This window comes from Salvelinus fontinalis, chromosome 1 (assembly GCF_029448725.1).
Source record: "Salvelinus fontinalis isolate EN_2023a chromosome 1, ASM2944872v1, whole genome shotgun sequence".
Lineage (NCBI taxonomy): Eukaryota > Metazoa > Chordata > Actinopteri > Salmoniformes > Salmonidae > Salvelinus > Salvelinus fontinalis.
This window is the reverse complement of record NC_074665.1, coordinates 97,466,775-97,490,274: the sequence shown is the minus strand read 5'-3', so window position 1 is coordinate 97,490,274 and position 23,500 is coordinate 97,466,775. Positions and strand designations below refer to the sequence as shown.

At 43.2% G+C, this 23,500-nt stretch overlaps 2 protein-coding genes across 8 annotated transcripts in view; one reads left to right on the top strand and one right to left on the bottom strand.

Moving 5' to 3' along the window:
- Positions 1–17,294, top strand: part of LOC129864879 (UTP--glucose-1-phosphate uridylyltransferase-like) — a 63,200-nt gene extending 45,906 nt beyond the window's left edge. For 2 of the 7 annotated variants that reach the window (XM_055937209.1, XM_055937180.1), the window contains exons 9-11: positions 7,207–7,449; positions 9,580–9,684; positions 14,161–17,294. In XM_055937209.1, the coding sequence (XP_055793184.1) occupies positions 7,207–7,449; positions 9,580–9,684; positions 14,161–14,268 (456 nt within the window). In that variant the 3' untranslated portion in view covers positions 14,269–17,294. The remainder of the gene's footprint in view (positions 1–7,206; positions 7,450–9,579; positions 9,685–14,160) is intronic. The other 5 variants (XR_008761281.1, XR_008761280.1, XR_008761279.1 and 2 more) reach the window with 5 other exon arrangements.
- Positions 17,295–19,286: 1,992 nt separating this feature from the next.
- LOC129864873 (E3 ubiquitin-protein ligase TRIM47-like) lies at positions 19,287–21,695 on the bottom strand. The gene has a single exon (XM_055937173.1). The coding sequence runs from the start codon at positions 21,582–21,584 to the stop codon at positions 20,310–20,312; it is 1,275 nt and encodes a 424-aa protein (XP_055793148.1). The 5' UTR covers positions 21,585–21,695; the 3' UTR covers positions 19,287–20,309.
- Positions 21,696–23,500: the final 1,805 nt, after the last annotated feature.

Below are 23,500 nucleotides of genomic sequence, written 5' to 3'. Positions count from 1 at the left end.
CTAAAACCTCTTTACTGCAGATAAAGAGTGTTTGTGTGGATGGGTGTGTGAGTCTGCATGTGGGCAGGGGTGGGTGGGGTGGGCGGGGTGTGTGTGTGTGTGCATGGCTGTATTATCTCAGATTACACTTCTCATTTAACTGAGAGGCTCAGTGTGTGTGTGTGTGTTGTGGTTAATTTCTTAACTATCAAATGAGTAGAGAGTAACTTAGCACACAAGTCAGAATTATACTTAAACTAAATCTTTAATCACTTATTAATAAGGGAGCAGGTCAATACAACACACACATATAAAGTGAATCAAATTGAGTGCTCTACGATAATGATGGCTGGTCGACGAATCACGATCAAATGATTCGTTGAGAGCCACGAGACAAAAGTACAAAGGTCTTTTATAGCCAAGATACACCCCTTTCAACCTACATGACAAACAGATATATAGAATGGGTCACAAGGTTAAGATCTGTATGAAATATATCTATAATTCACAGCAGACAGTATCTGCTGTGTCAACAGTTTTCATTGTATAGACCAGTATCTGGCCCTCCGACTCCAAACTGGAACCATCTCCCTGGTACGGTATAGAACAGAGACATTAACTCATCCTCTGGAATGCTCTTTAGGTTTTATCACCCAAAAGACATGGTAAATCTCCTGTCAGTGTTATCTCCCAGAGGCCCATCCTCAGTAGAACACACACAATATATAGAATCCTCTATTCTGTTAAATAAAACGGTCTCCAAGCGGGCATGTGCCCTTTACTGAGGAGTGGCTTCCGTCTGGCCACTCTACCATAAAGGCCTGATTGGTGAAGTGCTGCAGAAATAAAATGAAAAACTCCCTGACCAAGGCCCTTCTCCTCCGATTGCTCAGTTTGGCCGGGCGGCCAGCTCTAGGAAGAGTCTTAGTGGTTCCAAACTTCTTCCATTTAAGAATGATGGAGGCCATTGTGTTCTTGGGGACCTTCAATGCTGCAGAAATGTTTTGGTTACCTTCCCCAGATGTGTGGGGGGGGCAAAAAATTATATGTATATAATTGAGTCTCATAGCAAAGGGTCTGAATACTTATGTAAATAAGGTATTTCTGTTTTTTATTATTAATACATTTGCAAAATTGTCTAAAAAACTGTTTTCGCTTTGTCATTATGGGGTATTGTGTGTAGAAAATAATTTTAGAATAAGGATGTAACGTAACAAAATGTGGAAAATGTCAAGGGGTGTGAATACTTTCCGAAGGCACCGTACTGTATATTATAGAACTACTGCCCTGATGTTGTTATGTAGTCGATGTAGGTAACAGAACACTACTGTATATTATAGAACTACTGCCCTGATGTTGTTATCTAGTAGATGTAACAGAACACTACTGTATATTATAGAACTACTGCCCTGATGTTGTTATCTAGTAGATGTAACAGAACACTACTGTATATTATAGAACTACTGCCCTGATGTTATCTAGTAGATGTAGGTAACAGAACACTACTGTATATTATAGAACTACTGCCCTGATGTTGTTATCTAGTAGATGTAGGTAACAGAACACTACTGTATATTATAGAACTACTGCCCTGATGTTGTTATCTAGTAGATGTAGGTAACAGAACACTACTGTATATTATAGAACTACTGCCCTGATGTTGTTATCTAGTAGATGTAACAGAACACTACTGTATATTATAGAACTACTGCCCTGATGTTGTTATCTAGTAGATGTAACAGAACACTACTGTATATTATAGAACTACTGCCCTGATGTTGTTATCTAGTAGATGTAGGTAACAGAACACTACTGTATATTATAGAACTACTGCCCTGATGTTGTTATCTAGTAGATGTAGGTAACAGAACACTACTGTATATTATAGAACTACTGCCCTGATGTTGTTATCTAGTAGATGTAACAGAACACTACTGTATATTATAGAACTACTGCCCTGATGTTGTTATCTAGTAGATGTAGGTAACAGAACACTACTGTATATTATAGAACTACTGCCCTGATGTTATTATCTAGTAGATGTAACAGAACACTACTGTATATTATAGAACTACTGCCCTGATGTTATCTAGTAGATGTGGTAACAGAACACTACTGTATATTATAGAACTACTGCCCTGATGTTGTTATCTAGTAGATGTGGTAACAGAACACTACTGTATATTATAGAACTACTGCCCTGATGTTGTTATCTAGTAGATGTAACAGAACACTACTGTATATTATAGAACTACTGCCCTGATGTTGTTATCTAGTAGATGTAGGTAACAGAACACTACTGTATATTATAGAACTACTGCCCTGATGTTATCTAGTAGATGTAGGTAACAGAACACTACTGTATATTATAGAACTACTGCCCTGATGTTATTATCTAGTAGATGTAACAGAACACTACTGTATATTATAGAACTACTGCCCTGATGTTGTTATCTAGTAGATGTAGGTAACAGAACACTACTGTATATTATAGAACTACTGCCCTGATGTTATCTAGTAGATGTAGGTAACAGAACACTACTGTATATTATAGAACTACTGCCCTGATGATGTTATCTAGTAGATGTAACAGAACACTACTGTATATTATAGAACTACTGCCCTGATGTTGTTATCTAGTAGATGTAACAGAACACTACTGTATATTATAGAACTACTGCCCTGATGTTGTTATCTAGTAGATGTAACAGAACACTACTGTATATTATAGAACTACTGCCCTGATGTTGTTATCTAGTAGATGTAACAGAACACTACTGTATATTATAGAACTACTGCCCTGATGATGTTATCTAGTAGATGTAACAGAACACTACTGTATATTATAGAACTACTGCCCTGATGTTGTTATCTAGTAGATGTAACAGAACACTACTGTATATTATAGAACTACTGCCCTGATGTTATCTAGTAGATGTGGTAACAGAACACTACTGTATATTATAGAACTACTGCCCTGATGTTGTTATCTAGTAGATGTAACAGAACACTACTGTATATTATAGAACTACTGCCCTGATGTTATCTAGTAGATGTAACAGAACACTACTGTATATTATAGAACTACTGCCCTGATGTTGTTAACTAGTAGATGTAGGTAACAGAACACTACTGTATATTATAGAACTACTGCCCTGATGTTGTTATCTAGTAGATGTAACAGAACACTACTGTATATTATAGAACTACTGCCCTGATGTTGTTAACTAGTAGATGTAGGTAACAGAATACTACTGTATGCTGCAGGTGGTGATGTGTTATTTCATTACATAACTCACTGTGACACTCTCTTTGATATTAAGTGGATCATTCAGATCCTAGTGAAGCAGCTTAAAACTTGTCTTGTGACTAGCTCAGAGGTTCTCCATCTGAACCCACTACCTGAGACATACAGTACATTCTTCACTTTGTTTGTGGTTGTGTGCCTGTAAATGAACCCACTACCTGAGACCTACAGTACATTCTTCACTTTGTTTGTGTGTGTTTTTTATTTTTTATTTTTTTTATTTAACCTTTATTTAACCAGGTAGGCAAATTGAGAACACGTTCTCATTTACAATTGCGACCTGGCCAAGATAAAGCAAAGCAGTTCGACACATACAACAACACATAGTTACACATGGAGTAAAAACAAACATATAGTCAATAATACAGTGAAAAAAAATAAGTCTATATACAATGTGAGCAAGTGAGGTGAGAATAAGGGAGGTGAAGGCAAACAGATATATGTATAAATAAATAAAATATAAAAAGGCCATGGAGGCGAAGTGAGTACAACACAGCAAGTAAAATAAAAACAAAAAAAACACTGGAATGGTTGGTTTGCATTGGAAGAAAGTGCAAAGTAGAGACAGAAATAATGGGGTGCAAAGGAGCAAAATAAATTAATAAATAAATACAGTAGGTAAAGAGGTAGTTGTTTGGGCTAAATTGTAGATGGGTTATGTACAGGTGCTGTAATCTATGAGCTGCTCTGACAGCTGGTGCTTAAAGCTAGTGAGGGAGATAGGTGTTTCCAGTTTCAGAGATTTTTGTAGTTCGTTCCAGTCATTGGCAGCAGAAAACTGGAAGGAGAGGCGTCCAAAGGAAGAATTGGTTTTGGGGGTGACTAGAGAGATATACCTGCTGGAGCGCGTGCTACAGGTAGGTGCTGCTATGGTGACCAGCGAGCTGAGATAAGGGGGGACTTTACCTAGCAGGGTCTTGTAGATGACCTGGAACCAGTGGGTTTGGCGACGAGTATGAAGCGAGGGCCAGCCAACGAGAGTGTACAGGTCGCAGTGGGGGGTAGTATATGGGGCTTTGGTGACAAAACGGATGGCACTGTGATAGACTGCATCCAATTTATTGAGTAGGGTTTTGGAGGCTATTTTGTAAATGACATCACCGAAGTCGAGGATTGGTAGGATGGTCAGTTTTACAAGGGTATGTTTGGCAGCATGAGTAAAGGATGCTTTGTTGCGGAATAGGAAGCCAATTCTAGATTTGACTTTGGATTGGAGATGTTTGATGTGGGTCTGGAAGGAGAGTTTACAGTCTAACCAGACACCTAGGTATTTGTAGTTGTCCACATATTCTAAGTCAGAGCCGTCCAAAGTAGTGATGTTGGACAGGCGGGCAGGAGCAGGCAGCGATCGGTTGAAGAGCATGCATTTAGTTTTACTTGTATTTAAGAGCAGTTGGAGGCCACGGAAGGAGAGTTGTATGGCATTGAAGCTCGCCTGGAGGGTTGTTAACACAGTGTCAAAAGAAGGGCCAGAAGTATACAGAATAGTGTCGTCTGCGTAGAGGTGGATCAGAGAATCACCAGCAGCAAGAGCGACATCATTGATGTAAACAGAGAAGAGGGTCGGTCCAAGAATTGAACCCTGTGGCACCCCCATAGAGACTGCCAGAGGCCCGGACAACAGACCCTCCGATTTGACACACTGAACTCTATCAGAGAAGTAGTTGGTGAACCAGGCGAGGCAATCATTAGAGAAACCAAGGCTGTCGAGTCTGCCAATGAGGATGTGGTGATTGACAGAGTCAAAAGCCTTGGCCAGGTCAATGAATACGGCTGCACAGTATTGTTTCCTATCGATGGCGGTTACGATATCGTTTATGACCTTGAGCGTGGCTGAGGTGCACCCATGACCAGCTCTGAAACCAGATTGCATAGCGGAGAAGGTGTGGTGTGATTCGAAATGGTCGGTAATCTGTTTGTTGACTTGGCTTTTGAAGACCTTAGAAAGGCAGGGTAGGATAGATATAGGTCTGTAGCAGTTAGGGTCAAGGGTGTCCCCCCCTTTGAAGAGGGGGATAACCGCAGCTGCTTTCCAATCTTTGGGGATCTCAGACGACACGAAAGAGAGGTTGAAGAGGCTAGTAATAGGGGTGGCAACAATTTCAGCAGATAGTTTTAGAAAGAAAGGGTCCAGATTATCTAGCCCGGCTGATTTGTAAGGGTCCAGATTTTGCAGCTCATTAAGAACATCAGCTGACTGTATTTGGGAGAAAGAGAAATGGGGAAGGCTTGGGCGAGTAGCAGAGGGGAGGGCAGTGCTGTTGTCCGGGGTAGGGGTAGCCAGGTGGAAAGCATGGCCAGCCGTAGAAAAATGCTTATTGAAATTCTCAATTATAGTGGATTTGTCGGTGGTGACAGTGTTTCCTATCTTCAGAGCGGTTGGAAGCTGGGAGGAGGTGTTCTTATTCTCCATGGACTTTACGGTGTCCCAGAACTTTTTTGAATTTGTGTTGCAGGAAGCAAATTTCTGCTTGAAAAAGCTAGCCTTGGCTGTTCTAACTGCCTGTGTATATTGGTTTCTGGCTTCCCTGAAAAGTTGCATATCACGGGGGCTGTTCGATGCTAATGCAGAACGCCATAGGATGTTTTTCTGATGGTTAAGGGCAGTCAGGTCAGGAGAGAACCAAGGGCTATATCTGTTCCTGGTTCTAAATTTCTTGAATGGGGCATGCTTATTCAAGATGGTGAGGAAGGCATTTTTAAAAAATGACCAGGCATCCTCTACTGACGGGATGAGATCAGTATCCTTCCAGGATATCCCGGCCAGGTCGATTAGGAAGGCCTGCTCGCTGAAGTGTTTCAGGGAGCGTTTGACAGTGATGAGTGGAGGTCGTTTGACCGCTGACCCATTACGGATGCAGGCAATGAGGCAGTGATCGCTGAGATCTTGGTTGAAAACAGCAGAGGTGTATTTGGAGGGCAAGTTTGTTAGGATGATATCTATGAGGGTACCCGTGTTTACGGAATTGGGGTGGTACCTGGTAGGTTCATTGATAATTTTTGTGAGATTGAGGGCATCAAGCTTAGATTGTAGGGTGGCTGGGGTGTTGAGCATGTTCAAATTTAGGTCGCCTAGCAGCACGAGCTCTGAAGATAGATGGGGGGCAATCAGTTCACATATAGTGTCCAGAGCACAGCTGGGGGCAGAGGGTGGTCTATAGCAGGCGGCAACGGTGAGAGACTTGTTTTTAGAGAGGTGGATTTTTAAAAGTAGAAGTTCAAATTGTTTGGGAACAGACCCGGATAGTATAACAGAACTCTGCAGGCAGTCTTTGCAGTAGATTGCAACACCGCCCCCTTTGGCCGTTCTATCTTGTCTGAAAATATTGTAATTGGGGATAAAAATGTCTGAATTTTTGGTGGTCTTTCTAAGCCAGGATTCAGACACGGCTAAAACATCCGGGTTGGTAGAGTGTGCTAAAGCAGTGAACAAAACAAACTTAGGGAGGAGGCTTCTAATGTTAACATGCATGAAGCCAAGGCTATTACGGTTACAGAAGTCATCAAAAGAGAGCGCCTGGGGAATAGGAGTGGAGCCAGGTACTGCAGGGCCTGGATTCACCTCTACATCACCAGAGGAACAGAGGAGAAGTAGGATAATGGTACGGCTAAAAGCTATGAGAATTGGTCGCCTAGAGCTACTAGAGCAGAGAGTAAAAGGAAGTTTCTGGGGGCGATAAAATAGTTTAAAGGAATAATGTACAGACAAAGGTATGGTAGGATGTGAATACAGTGGAGGTAAACCTAGGTATTGAGTGATGATGAGAGAGATCTTGTCTCTCTCATCTTTGTGTGTGTGTGTGTGTGTGTGTGTGTGTGTGTGTGTGTGTGTGTGTGTGTGTATACATGAATCCCCTACCTACATCCTTTAGTGTGAATGTGTGTGTGTCACTAACCACCTATACCTGTTTTCCTGCCAGACACTGGACGGCGGTCAGAACGTGATCCAGCTGGAGACGGCGGTGGGCGCGGCCATCAAGAGCTTCGACAACGCCCTGGGCATCAACGTGCCGCGATCCCGCTTCCTGCCCGTCAAGACCGTCTCCGACCTCCTATTGGTCATGTCCAACCTCTACAGCCTGGAGGCGGGCTCTCTCACCATGAGCCAGAAGAGAGAGTTCCCTACCACGCCCCACGTCAAGCTGGGCAGCTCCTTCACTAAGGTATCTAACGTAACCCTAACCTTACTGTAACTACTATAACTACTAACTAACCTTAACCACGCCCCATGTCAAGCTGGGCAGCTCCTTCACTAAGGTATCTAACATAACCCTAACCTTACTATAACTACTAACTAACCTTAACCACGCCCCACGTCATTAAGGTAAGGCTGTATTTCCACTGCTGAGGGCAAGATTTAATCGAAGGTGCTTTGTTGACAAGCGCATTGCATTTGAGCAACCAATAAATATTTGTTTTAATGTTAAATAGAGCCCCACAATTGGAGGTGTCATAATACCCATAAAACCTAGCAGGGAAATGGTTCCAATCGTTTTTCCACCATACATTTATTACCATAGGGGATTTCATAAACACTTCAAATAAGAGCTGTGTTTTGTGTATTCTTACCCTGGTGTGACGTTTTGATAACCATGTAAATCTCGGACAAGGTGACTTTTATATATATTTGGCTCTATTTACTATAATAACTCATACTGTCGAACTCTATGGCCAAGTCACCTTTATAAAGGCCTCATGCAGCTATTTTTATCTCAATATCATATCATTTCTGGGTAACAATTAAGTACCTTACTGTAATAGTTTTAGATTAAAATGATCAAAAAGAAACAAAAGTAGCATTTTAGCAAAAAACGATTTCTAAAGCAAGAGTTTTGCTAGGACTGTCTGTGAGTGGTCTCTGAAAAATGGAAAAACTAGCTGTTATTGGCAGAGAGGTGTGGAACTCTTTTTCTCATTCATCTATTAACTAAAATACCGACTGGTGATGTCACCAGACAAGCCAAAACTCCACCCATGCAAAACCTGCCGATTTAGAAGGGCCTGTGTACTGTAGATTATTTTCAACCAGCAACTATCAGGAAATAATACTGATAAATTGTTCATACTTTTACAGTGTTCGTTTCATCAGCTGTTGTACAATGTAATACAAAACGCAGGAAAAACAGAATTTTGACTGCTCTGGCCCTTTAATGCCAAACCAAATATGTAGTTACTTTTTGTTGATTTCAGTTGATTTGGCCATAATAAAACATGTGGGTTGCCTCAATCCATTGATTGTTTGCTAGCGGTGGCTAACGTTGCTGAAGTTTGTAGTAGATGTTTAAAGAAAACCAAACCATGGATTACAGTTTCTCCTGGCCCATAGACGACTTTCAGGGTGAGGAACCATCTAACATCAAGATGTAAAATCCTGAACTTCCCTTTTATTTGTTTAATGAATGTTTCTGATTGGTGAAAAAGTTCACTCACCTTGTGTGTGGTCTGAATCCGTCCTTGATTAGAAGGAGAGAAGGAAAAACAGAAGTGTATCTTAAGGACCATAGTTGAATATCCTGTCCTGATGAAGCACCTGCTCTTGGTGTTTGTTGGTTCAGATACATCCTCCACATGCTGACCTTTATTCACAGTACATTTGAATGGGCGTGGCATGCTGACCTTTATTCACAGTACATTTGAATGGGGCATGCTGACCTTTATTCACAGTACATTTGAATCGGAGTGGCATGCTGACCTTTATTCACAGTACATTTGAATGGGCGTGGCATGCTGACCTTTATTCACAGTACATTTGAATGGGAGTGGCATGCTGACCTTTATTCACAGTACATTTGAATGGGCGTGGCATGCTGACCTTTATTCAAAGTACATTTGAATGGGCGTGGCATGCTGACCCTTATTCACAGTACATTTGAATGGGAGTGGCATGCTGACCTTTATTCAAAGTACATTTGAATGGGCGTGGCATGCTGACCTTTATTCACAGTACATTTGAATGGACAGGGCACGTTGACCTTTATTCACATTACATTTGAGTGGGGCATGCTGACCTTTATTCACAGTACATTTGAATGGGGCATGCGTAGGGAATCTAAGATCCTTGTCCTTTTTGTCCTTTTCTTCTCACTCAAAGCTAAACACACCAAACTCTGCATACATGTTCTGTTGGTGTTGAGCTGGTGCTCTATTGTTGTACTACCATACATTCATCCTCTATTTGTATAGGTCATCCAGTGGGAATAAACATGCCAAGATAGAGCTATCTTTCCCTCCCTCTCCTCAAAGTATTTGTTACTGCTCTAAACTCAGCATGACATACCTGTATGTTCTAACAGGTCCAGGAATACCAGACGCGGTTCGAGAGCATCCCTGATATGCTGGAGCTGGATCACCTGACTGTGTCCGGTGACGTCACGTTCGGAAAACAAGTTTCTCTCAAGGTGAGTTCACAGGCCCCTGAGTTTTTCTGGCTAGGTCACATGGTCAGGGAAATTCTTAGTCCTATATTATCTCAGAGCAATATCTGTGATGGGCCAAGATGGAATGAAGGAACTTCACAATAACAATATCTGTGATGGGCCAAGATGGAATGAAGGAACTTTACAATAACAATATCTGTGATGGGCCAAGATGGAATGAAGGAACTTTACAATAACAATATCTGTGATGGGCCAAGATGGAATGAAGGAACTTTACAATAACAATATCTGTGATGGGCCAAGATGGAATGAAGGAACTTTACAATAACAATATCTGTGATGGGCCAAGATGGAATGAAGGAACTTTACAATAACAATGATGCAGTTGAAGTCGGAAGTTTACATTCACTTAGGTTGGAGTCATTAAAACTCGTTTTTCAACCACTCCACAAATTTCGTGTTAACAAACTATAGTTTTGGCAAGTCGGTTAGGACATCTACTTTGTGCACGACACAAGTCATTTTTCCAACAATTGTTTACAGACAGATTATTTCACTTATAATTCACTGTATCACAATTCCAGTGGGTCAGAAGTTTACATACACTAAGTTGACTGTGCCTTTAAACAGCTTGGAAAATTCCAGAAAAGGATGTCATGGCTTCAGAAGCTTCTGATAGGCTAATTGACATAATTTGAGTCAATTGGAGGTGTACCTGTGGATGTATTTCAAGGCCTACCGTCAAACTCAGTGCCTCTTTGCTTGACATCATGGGATAATCAAAAGAAATCAGCCAAGACCTCAGGAAAAAAATGTGTAGACCTCCACAAGTCTGGTTCATCCTTGGGAGCAATTTCCAAACGCCTGAAGGTACCACGTTCATCTGTACAAACAATAGTACGCAAGTAGAAACACCATGGGACCACGCAGCTGTCATACCGCTCAGGAAGGAGACGCGTTCTGTCTCCTAGAGATGAACGTACTTTGGTGCGAAAAGTGCAAATCAATCCCAGAACAACAGCAAAGGACCTTGTGAAGATGCTGGAGGAAACAGGTACAAAAGTATCTATATCCACAGTAAAACGAGTCCTATATCGACATAACCTGAAAGGCTGCTCAGCAAGGAAGAAGCCACGGCTCCAAAACCGCCATAAAAAAGCCAGACTACGGTTTGCAACTGCACATGGGGACAAAGATCGTACTTTTTGGAGAAATGTCTTCTGGTCTGATGAAACAAAAAAATAACTGTTTGGCCATAATGACCATCGTTATGTTTGGAGGAAAAAGGGGGAGGCTTGCAAGCCGAAGAACACCATCCCAACCGTGAAGCACGCTGGTGGCAGCATCATGTTGTGGGGGTGCTTTACTGCAGGAGGGACTGGTGCACTTGACAAAATAGATGGCTTCATGAGGAAGGACAATTATGTGGATATATTGAAGCAACATCTCAAGACATGTCAGGAAATTAAAGCTTGGTCGCAAATGGGTCTTCCAAATGGACAATGACCCCAAGCATACTTCCAAAGTTGTGGAAAAATGGCTTAAGGACAACAAAGTCAAGGTATTGGAGTGGCCATCACAAAGCCCTGAGCTCAATCCTATAGAAAATTTGAGGGCAGAACTGAAAAAGAGTGTGCGAGCAAGGAGGCCTATAAACCTGACTCAGTTACACCAGCTCTGTCAGGAGGAATGGGCCAAAATTCACCCAACTTATTGTAGGAAGCTTGTGGAAGGCTACCCGAAACGTTTGACCCATGTTAAACAATTTAAAGGCAATGCTACTAAATACTAACAATTTAAAGGCAATGCTACTAAATACTAATTGAGTGTATGTAAACTTCTGACCCACTGGGAATGTGTTGAAAGAAATAAAAGCTGAAATAAATCATTCTCTGTACTATTATTCTGACATTTCACATTCTTAAAATAAAGTGGTGATCCTAACTGACCTAAGACAGGGAATTTTGAAAAACTGAGTTTAAATGTATTTGGCTAAGGTGTATGTAAACTTCTGACTTCAACTGTACATAATCCATAAGATACCTAGGATGGCTGAGGTGGTTCCCTCCAGAATGCCCTTCCTAGGTGTAAACTTGATTATGTCACCCTGGATAGATCTCTACTGAGGTTCAGTTTAACACGGTAGCATTTTGCTCTAGTCTAGGAGAGGTAGATGCAACCTTTCAACAGGGGGAAGGCCAGCATAGGGGTCCAAGCTTTTCTTCTGGATATTTTGTTGTATTTTCTTACTCTGACCTTTCAGCACACTGGCCATGTGATCGTACTAGCATTCCTTTCTGATTACTATGACTATGCCTAATTCACATACTCTGGACTCCACATGCTTTATCAGCTGGAACGTCAAAGGAATTAACCAGGTGGTCAAGCGTAGCCGAGTGGATTCTCATCTTAAGGACTTAAGTCCGGACATTGTTTTTCTCCAAGAGACCCATCTCCGGTCCAGTGACCATGATAAACTAAAGACAGGATGGGTAGACCATATATTTCACTCCAACTTTGGTGCTAAGGCCAAGAGCGGCAGCCATCCTTATCAGAAAAGGCACCCCGTTCGTCTCCTCCAAAGTAATTTCAGATACTAATGGCAGATATATTACAGTGATGGGGAAATGGTTTAGCTCACAGGTTTTTCTGGCTAACCTCTATGGTCCTAATTGAGATGACGCAACATTTTCTCTGACCTCATCGCAACACTTCCTGACCTTAACTCTCATCATTTGATTTTGGGCGGAGATTTCAATTGTGTATTGCATCCAAGTCTAGACAGATCCAGACCGAAGCCCAACAATGTCATTTCAAAATGAGGGACAGTAATTTACTCCTTTCTAGAATCCAATAATTTGTCTGATCCATGGAGGAGGAGCAATCCTCCACTGATAAACAGTACTCCTTTTTTCTCCAGTCCACCAATCATACTCTAGGATTGACTTTTTCCTGCTGGACAATAGAATTCTTCCTTTTGTAACTAAGGGCCAATATCACAGCATCATTATCTCAGACCATAGTCCTGTCCAGGTAGATATCTGCTTTCCAGACAGTACTGTGTCGTGGCTTGACCCCCACTACTATCCTGTAGTGCCTTTAAAAAATACATTTCAGCTCTCATTGATGTCTTTTTACAGATCAACGTCGCCTCTGACGTGTCTCACTCTACTGTGTGGGCGATGTTAAAACCTTATCTAAGGGGCTACATTACTTCGTACACAGCATATGACAACAAACGGCAAACGCTTAGCGACGCTATAACAACTCATTCTAGATGTGGACAACAGATATGCCTCTTCTCCGACTCCTGAACTCTACAAAGAGAGACCCCTACACCAATCGGAATTTGACAATCTTTCCACCAAACAAACGGAGCAGCTTCTGTTTAAGTTGAGGTAAAAATTCTCTGAACACGGAGAGAAAGCTGCCAAGTTGTTATCTCACCAGCTTTGACAATCTGCTGCCAGCAGCACCAGACCTGACATCTGTGTTGCAGCTGATTTAACTTCTACCAAACCCCAAAGAAATCAACAACCAATTTAAGCAATTCTATTCTGCTCTTTACTCGTCAGAGGCTCTTCCTGACACATCTCGTATGCATGCATTTCTAGACAATCTGGACATCCCCTGTCTCAATTCAGATGAACAAACCAACATGGATGCCTCAATAAGTGATGATGAAGCTTCTCTGGCAGTCCAGTCCATGCAGAGCGGTAAAGCCCCTGGGCCTGATGGCTTCCCTGTTGAATTGTATAAAGCATTCTCCTCTAAACGATCCCCTATCCTCAGCTCAATGTACAATGAAATCCTTTCTAGTCAGAAACTGCCACAGACACCCAGGCGACTATTTCGGTTTTGCTTAAAAAAGACAAGAATCCCCTAGACTATGGCTCATACTGCCCTGTAAGCCTTTTGTGCTGCGATTATAACATTCTCACTAAGGTCCTCTCACGCCGTTTAGAGACAGGGATGCCGAATATAATTAACTGTGACCAAACCGGATTTATCTCAGGTAGGCAATCTTTCTATAGTATGCGTCGGCTATTTAATGTTCTTTATTCTGCCCACTCAACTCTACAGCCAGAGGTTGTCAGCTCTCTTGATGCTGAGAAGGCTTTCGACCGGGTCGAGTGGGAATATCTATTTACAGTACTAGAGAGATTGGGGTTTGGCCCATCATTCCTTTCCTGGATTAAGATTTTGTACTCGTCCCCAGTGGCTTCTGTTCGCACCGACAATGTTACCTCCAGCTAGGGGGGTGGGTGGAGGGGAGGGATGGGTGGAGGGGAGGGGAGGGAGGGATGGGTGGAGGGGAGGGGAGGGGAGGGAGGGAGGGGAGAAAGGGAGGGAGTGGGTGGAGAATGAGGGGTTGTACTGTTTTTGTTGCTATATCTGAAAATCTATAAATAAAGTTATTTTTTTATTAAAAAGCAAATAAACTAAACTTGAACTTTTTAACCCCTTTACGTCCCTCCTCTCCTTTTCTCCCTGTAGGGAACGGTAATCATCATAGCCAATCACGGAGATCGTATCGACATCCCGGCTGGAACAATACTGGAGAACAAGATTGTGTCGGGCAACCTTCGCATCCTGGACCACTGAAGCCTTTAACTACTCCTCCAGCACCACAGACACCACCATCATGTGACCAGACACATCCACCACCATCATGTGACCAGACACATCCACCACCATCATGTGACGAAGCCAGACACATCCACCACCATCATGTGACGAAGCCAGACACATCCACCACCATCATGTGACGAAGCCAGACACATCCACCACAATCATGTGACCAGACACATCCACCACCATCATGTGACCAGACACATCCACCACCATCATGTGACCAAGCCAAACACATCCACCCCAACCATGTGACCAGACACATTCACCCCAATCATGTGACCGAGCCAGACTTGATCCAGACTCCTTTAAATAAACTCCTTAGAGAGGGGTGCCATACCCAACAGATTGTGATGTGATATCCATGCTATACTAGACCTGTAGTATTTCAGCTCCCTACCCATTAGATTCCCTTACTGGATGAGAATGATGACACACGTCATATGGATGTGATGTCAATGCGAGATTCAATATCCACTGTACATATTAGTGCAGTTTTAGGCTGGGATTCAATCCGATCGCGGATTTGGACAATGCACCATTTAAAGGTAACTCCTGGTTGAGCCGACAGATGCAGTGTTTACCGTGAATTTAGTGTCCATGAACGTGGGACTTTAAAACATGCATTACAGACAAAGAGGGATGGGATCGCATCCTCGGCCCTAATTGACAATTCAATATTATATCATGTCCACAACAATATTATATAATGTCCACAACAATATCGAAGGAATACCAGTCAACAATATTATATCATGTCCACAACAATATCGAAGGAATACCAGTCAACAATATTATATCATGTCCACAACAATATCGAAGGAATACCAGTCAACAATATTATGAAATACTTGTCATTGTTATTTTATCAGAACATATTTTGAAGGAGTTTGTCAAGTCAAGTCTTTTTTTTTTTTTTTTTTTTTACATCAAAATGATTATTTCACTGTAATCTTATTCCACTTGTACCTTACTGTGTCTATCCATCCCTCTCTCCATCCCTCTCCACCCCTCTCTCTACCCCTCTCTCCATCCCTCTCCACCCCTCTCTCCATCCCTCTCCATCCCTCTCTCTATCCCTCTATCCACTCCTCTCTCCACCCCTCTCTCTACCCTCTCTCCATCCCTCTCCACCCCTCTCTCCATCCCTCTCTACCCCTCTCTCCATCCCTCTCCACCCCTCTCTCCATCCCTCTCTCTATCCCTCTCTCCATCCCTCTCCATATCCCTCTCTCTATCCCTCTCTCCATCCCTCTCTTATCCCTCTCTCCAATAGCTCTCTGTCCAGAAAGAGAGAGAACGGTTACATTTTCTGCTCAAGTGTTGTTCTTACACACAGAGGTCTACTGTAGGAGAGTTGATGACACACAGAGACCTACTGTAGGAGAGTTGACGACACACAGAGACCTACTGTAGGAGAGTTGATGACACACAGAGGTCTACTGTAGGAGAGTTGATGACACACAGAGACCTACTGTAGGAGAGTTGATGACACACAGAGGTCTACTGTAGGAGAGTTGATGACACACAGAGACCTACTGTAGGAGAGTTGATGACACACAGAGGTCTACTGTAGGAGAGTTGATGACACACAGAGACCTACTGTAGGAGAGTTGACGACACACAGAGACCTACTGTAGGAGAGTTGATGACACATAGAGGTCTACTGTAGGAGAGTTGATGACACACAGAGACCTACTGTAGGAGAGTTGATGACACACAGAGACCTACTGTAGGAGAGTTGATGACACACAGAGACCTACTGTAGGAGAGTTGATGACACACAGAGACCTACTGTAGGAGAGTTGATGACACACAGAGGTCTACTGTAGGAGAGTTGCTGACACAGAGGTCTACTGTAGGAGAGTTGATGACACACAGAGACCTACTGTAGGAGAGTTGATGACACACAGAGGTCTACTGTAGGAGAGTTGATGACACACAGAGGCCTACTGTAGGAGAGTTGATGACACACAGAGACCTACTGTAGGAGAGTTGATGACACACAGAGGTCTACTGTAGGAGAGTTGATGACACACAGAGACCTACTGTAGGAGAGTTGATGACACACAGAGGTCTACTGTAGGAGAGTTGATGACACACAGAGGCCTACTGTAGGAGAGTTGATGACACACAGAGGCCTACTGTAGGAGAGTTGATGACACACAGAGGTCTACTGTAGGAGAGTTGATGACACACAGAGACCTACTGTAGGAGAGTTGATGACACACAGAGGCCTACTGTAGGAGAGTTGATGACACACAGAGGTCTACTGTAGGAGAGTTGATGACACAGAGACCTACTGTAGGAGAGTTGATGACACACAGAGGTCTACTGTAGGAGAGTTGACGACACACAGAGACCTACTGTAGGAGAGTTGATGACACACAGAGATCTACTGTAGGAGAGTTGATGACACACAGAGGCCTACTGTAGGAGAGTTGATGACACACAGAGACCTACTGTAGGAGAGTTGATGACACACAGAGACCTACTGTAGGAGAGTTGATGACACACAGAGGCTTACTTTAGGATAGTTGATGACACACAGAGGTCTACTGTAGGAGAGTTGATGACACACAGAGACCTACTGTAGGAGAGTTGATGACACACAGAGGTCTAGGGCTCGATTCAATCCGTATCACAGAAGTTCAGCGTTATAGCGTGATTTAAATTAGGAAACGTTTACCGTGAATGCAGTCTCCGCTAACACGCTAACATTGCCTGTAAATTTCTATTGCGCTGTAGCGCAGATCTTCAGCACTACGGATTGAATCAAGTCCCTACTATCAGACGGTTGAATGACAACTCAACGTCTGAGGGGCCTACTGTCTGCAGAACGGGAGTCTGAAAGCAATACGAGTGTTGTCCTGTGACTGAAAGCAATACGAGTGTTGTCCTGTGACTGAAAGCAATATGAGTGTTGTCCTGAGACCGAAAGGGAGTCCCAGCTGCAGCTGATGCTACTCTCGAGCTGAATAAAGTGCAATATGAAATTAGCTCTATGCCTCTTGTCTGTGTTTAACTGTTTTACAGGACTACTATGGGGGATTTAGACTTTCAAAAGTCATTTACACTTGAGCCAACATCCGTAGTGTTTGTGATCTCTGTGAACGGCAGGGAAATTGCCTTTTAAAAGACACATTTTCAGTGTGCTTGTCGACAACACACCTTTCATTGAACCCCGAGGTTCACTCTTATTAAAAGAAATTACAGCATACAGCATCTGTACTGCTCTTTCATTCTCAAACTCTTTACTTCACAGTAGTGGTTTTCTGGGACATCTATTGGGCGTTCCTGGTGGTTACGTAGGCCCTATTTCACATTTTTTCTAAAGTGTTTGCTTCGTTACTTGCCGGTTTGTACTCAACAACACAATTATCCTATACAGTGCAAAACGTTCAACAGTCTTCGAGATATGTTTTGATTGTTTTTAATTTAACCTTTATTTAACTAGGCAAGTCAGTTAAGAACAAATTCTTATTTACAATTACGGTCTACCCCGGCCAAACCCGGATGACGTTGGGCCAATTGTGCGAATCCCAATCACGGATTCGAACCGGGGACTGTAGTGACGCCTCTTGCATTGAGATGCAGTACCTTAGATAGCTGCACACAATTGAGTCCTGCTGAACACAGTCCATGTCTACATTCTGCAGAAATCTATTTCCACTCTGACGACTCAAGGTCTTTGAGAATCTCCGCAGGCTGAAGGCAGTTATACTGCAGTCACAAGGTAATGCAGAGCTAGTGATCCGGTAAACCTACACTGATAATGGCCTGAGCAGTGGCAGGAGGAGGGGAGTGTGTGCAGAGTCCTGGGAACATAAAGATAAGCACTGGTCAGTGGAAATAAGGCCTGCCCAAGCAGTTGGTCAGCGAAAACACAAACAGTATTTAGTGCTTTAACCTGCGGTGGAAAAAGTACCCAACTGTCATACTTGAGTAAAAGTAAAGATTCCTTAATAGAAAATGACTCAAGTAAAAGTCACCCAGTAAAATAGTACTTGAGTAAAAGTCTAAAAGTATTTGGTTTTAAATATACTTAAGTATCAAAAGTAAAAGTATAAATCATTTCAAATTACTTATTTAAAGCAAACCAGACGGCACCATTTCATTTTTTACTAATTTTATTTACAGATAGCCAGGGGCACACTCCAACACTCAGACATCATTTACAAATGAAGCATTTGTGTTTAGTGAATCCGCCAGATCAGAGGCAGTAGGGATGACCAGGGATGTTCTCTTGATAAGGGCGTGAATTGGACCATGTTCCTGTCCTAAGCATTCTAAATGTAACAAGTACTTTTGGGTGTCACAGAAAATGTATGGAGTAAAAAGTACATTATTTTATTTAGGATTATAGTGAAGTAAAAGTGAAAGTTGTCAAAAAAATAAACAGTAAAGTATAGATACCCAAAACAACTACTACTTAAGTACTTTGAAGTATTTTTACACCACTGGCTTTAAGTCTACGTTAGATGGTGAAGGTGAGTGAGAGACACTCTTGATAAGTGTGTGAATTGGACCATGTTCCTGTCCTGCTAAGCATTCAAAAACTAGTACTTTTGGGTGTCAGTGGAGTAAACAGTACGTTAACTTATTTAGGAATGTAGTGAAGTAAAAGTAAAAGTTGAACTGTGACACACAACAAACACAGACTCTCTCCCTCTCCTTTTTAAAGGACACACAGTTTATCTACCAGATGAGAATAGTATTGCCAACTCAACTTAATATAACATTCACCCTTGCTGTCTCTGCCTGGCCGGTTCCCCTCCACTGGGATTCTCTACCTCTAACCCTATTACAGGGGCTGAGTCACTGGCTTACTGGTGCTCTTTCATGCCGTCCCTAGGAGGGGTGCGTCACTTGAGTGGGTTGAGTTACTGACGTGATCTTCCTGTCTGGGTTGGCGCCCCCCCTTGGTTTGTGCTGTGGTGGAGATCTTTGTGGGCTATACTCGGCCTTGTCTCAGGATTGTAAGTTGGTGGTTGAAGATATCCCTCTAGTGGTGCGGGGGCTGTGCTTTGGCAAAGTGGGTGGGGTTATATCCTTCCTGTTTGGCCCTGTCCGGGGGTATCATCGGATGGGGCCACAGTATCTCCTGACCCCTCCTGTCTCAGCCTCCAGTATTTATGCTGCAGTAGTTTGTGTCGGGGGGCTAGGGCCAGTTGGTTATATCTGGAGTACTTCTCCTGTCTTATCCAGTGTCCTGTGTGAATTTAAGTATGCTCTCTCTAATTCTCTCCTTCTCTCTTTCTTTCTCTCTCTCGAAGGACCTGAGCCCTAGGACCATACGTCAGGACTACTGGGCATGATGACTCCTTGCTGTCCCCAGTCCACCTGGCCTTGCTGCTGTTCCAGTTTCAACTGTTCTGCCTGCAGTTATGGAACCCCTACCTGTCCCAGACCTGCTGTTTTCAACTCTTAATGATCGGCTATGAAAAGCCAACTGACATTTATTCTTGATTATTATTTGACCATGCTTGTCATTTATGAACATTTTGAACATCTTGGCTCTCTCTAATTCTCTCCTTCTCTCTTTCTTTCTCTCTCTCGGAGGAACTGAGCCCTAGGACCATACGTCAGGACTACCGGGCATGATGACTCCTTGCTGTCCCCAGTCCACCTGGCCTTGCTGCTGTCCCAGTTTCAACTGTTCTGCCTGCGGTTATGGAACCCCTACCTGTCCCAGACCTGCTGTTTTCAACTCTTAATTATCGGCTATGAAAAGCCAACTGACATTTATTCCTGATTATTATTTGACCATGCTTGTCATTTATGAACATTTTGAACATCTTGGCCATGTTCTGTTATAATCTCCACCCGGCACAGCCAGAAGAGGACTGGCCACCCCTCATAGCCTGGTTCCTCTCTAGGTTTCTTCCTAGGTTTTGGCCTTTCTAGGGAGTTTTTCCTAGCCACCGTGCTTCTACACCTGCATTGCTTGCTGTTTGGGGTTTTAGGCTGGGTTTCTGTACAGCACTTCGAGATATTAGCTGATGTACGAAGGGCTATATAAAATAACCTTGATTGATTGATTGATTGGGGCCATGATAAAAAAAAATCCTGTGACAATGAACACAGAAATTCCTGAAAGAGCCTTCTTTATAATACGTTCCGTGATATTGTGGGACAGGTGCTGCTGCTTTGGTGCTTGGCTCTGCTGACTGCAGTATGTGGACAGCTTTCACTGCTGCTGATATCTGCACCACTCCCTTCTTACAGCAGAGCATCAGCTGTTTCTGGAGGTCAGAGGTCATCACCGTCTTAAAATCATGACTTTGGTTAAGGATGATGGCAGGCATCTCTTCAGAAACAGGGGCGGCACTGTGGTCTTTGAACCTCTGGAGGAAGTGGATGTTGTCCTCTGTGTGAGAGAACTGCTCCAGCTCAACATCTCTCCTCCTCAGCTCAGCCACCTCCTGCTCCAGTCGCTCCAGGAGGCCTTCAGCCTGACTCACTTCAGCCTTCTCCTGGGCTCTGATCAGCTCCTTCACCTCAGAGCACCTTGTCTCCATGGTGCGGATCAGCTCAGCAAAGATCCTCTCGCTGTCGTCCACGGCTGCCTGTGCAGAGAGCTTCAGAGAGTCCACAGCCTGTCTCAGCTCCTGCATCTCCTTCTCTCTCTCCTGGATTCTCTGCTGGGATTTCTGTTGCTTCTCCCCCACCTGCTTCTGTTTCTCAGTCCTCTCTGCTGCAGCTGAGACTGTATCATGGCCTTTATGTTCATCCATGGTACACAGATAACAGATGCACTGCTGATCGGTACGACAGTAAACCTCCAGCAGTTTGTCATGTTGAGAGCAGATCTTCTCCTGTAGTTGTGTGGAGGCTTTGACCAGCATGTGCTTCTTTAAGGCAGGGAAATCATAGTGAGGCTGGAGGTGAGTCTCACAGTAAGAGACCAGACACGCCAGACAGGACATGAGGGCTTTGTGTTTTCTCCCAGTGCAGAAATCACACTCCACATCTCCAGGTCCAGCATAACAGTGAGCAGGAGGAGCAGCAGGAGGAGCAGCAGGAGGAGCAGCAGGAGGAGCAGTATGTTTCAGTTTCTCCACCACTTTAGCCAGCAACGTGTTTCTCTTCAGAACAGGCCTTTGGACAAAGGTCTGTCGGCACTCTGGGCAGCTGTAAACACCTTTCAGGTCGTCCTGATCCCAGCAGCCCTCAATACAGCCCATACAGTAGTTGTGTCCACAGGAAGTAGTCACCGGATCCTTCAGTAGATCCAGACAGATAGAACAGCAAAATGAATCCCGATCTTCAAAAAATGCCTCTGCCATTTTGACACACTAACAAACGGCGCAGAGGAGTATCAGAGATAACTTTCGATTTCCTTGTTTGTGCAGAGGAAGAGGAGTGGCCTCCACAAGGGTAATACGAAATTTCCTGGTTCTGTGTGTGCAGTGTGCAAATCCTTGCCTGCAGAGGACACATTGAGATATCCTGCATCCCTGTTTCTCAGTCCTTTCTGCTCTGGCTGAGACTGGATCATCATGGTCTTTACGTTCATCTATCAGACAGATATAACAGATACTCTGCTGATCATCTATCAGACAGATATAACAGATACTCTGCTGATCATCTATCAGACAGATATAACAGATACTCTGCTGATCATCTATCAGACAGATATAACAGATACTCTGCTGATCATCTATCAGACAGATATAACAGATACTCTGCTGATCATCTATCAGACAGATATAACAGATACTCTGCTGATCATCTATCAGACAGATATAACAGATACTCTGCTGATCATCTATCAGACAGATATAACAGATACCCTGCTGATCATCTATCAGACAGATATAACAAATACTCTGCTGATCATCTATCAGACAGATATAACAGATACCCTACTGATCATCTATCAGACAGATATAACAGATACTCTGCTGATCATCTATCAGACAGATATAACAGATACTCTGCTGATCATCTATCAGACAGATATAACAGATACTCTGCTGATCATCTATCAGACAGATATAACAGATACCCTGCTGATCATCTATCAGACAGATATAACAGATACTCTGCTGATCATCTATCAGACAGATATAACAGATACTCTGCTGATCATCTATCAGACAGATATAACAGATACTCTGCTGATCATCTATCAGACAGATATAACAGATACCCTGCTGATCATCTATCAGACAGATATAACAGATACCCTGCTGATCATATATCAGACAGATATAACAGATACTCTGCTGATCATCTATCAGACAGATATAACAGATACTCTGCTGATCGATGTGATATTAAACCCCCAGCATTGTTGTGATGAGAGAAGATCTTCTCCAGTAGACATGGTAGCTTTGAGTTAATCACAAATCAAAGCAGAGGTCCCATTCCTCTCCATAGAGACTGAATCAAAGCAGAGGTCCCATTCCTCTCCAGAGAGACTGAATCAAAGCAGAGGTCCCATTCCTCTCCAGAGAGACTGAATCAAAGCAGAGGTCCCATTCCTCTCCAGTGAGACTGAATCAAATCAGAGGTCCCATTCCTCTCCAGAGAGACTGAATCAAAGCAGAGGTCCCATTCTTCTCCAGAGAGACTGAATCAAAGCAGAGGTCCCATTCCTCTCCAGAGAGACTGAATCAAAGCAGAGGTCCCATTCCTCTCCAGTGAGACTGAATCAAAGCAGAGGTCCCATTCCTCTCCAGTGAGACTGATTCAAAGTAGAGGTCCCATTCCTCTCCAGAGAGACTGAATCAAAGCAGAGGTCCCATTCCTCTCCAGAGAGACTGAATCAAAGCAGAGGTCCCATTCCTCTCCAGTGAGACTGAATCAAAGCAGAGGTCCCATTCCTCTCCAGTGAGTCTGAATTAAATCAGAGGTCCCATTCCTCTTCTCATCATTTTTAAAGAGAGAAAATTACAGCCCTATTTCCCACTTAGACATCCCACACAAAAACAAACACCTGCCTGATCGCTCGCTCGCTCGCTCACACACACACACACACACACACACACACACACACACACACACACACACACACACACACACACACACACACACACACACACACACACACACACACACACACACACACACACACACACACACACCACCTAACAATGTCACCCACTCCTGAATGCTTATCTTTCACTCCTGACGTGTGTAGAAGACTAGTTATTTGTGATTGGCTTGAGATAGTTGGACATCCCAAATGGTACACTAT

Excerpts from the sequence above, each read along its gene's own strand:
- LOC129864873 (XM_055937173.1), bottom strand. The coding sequence starts at position 21,584 with ATGGCAGAGGCATTTTTTGAAGATCGGGATTCATTTTGCTGTTCTATC.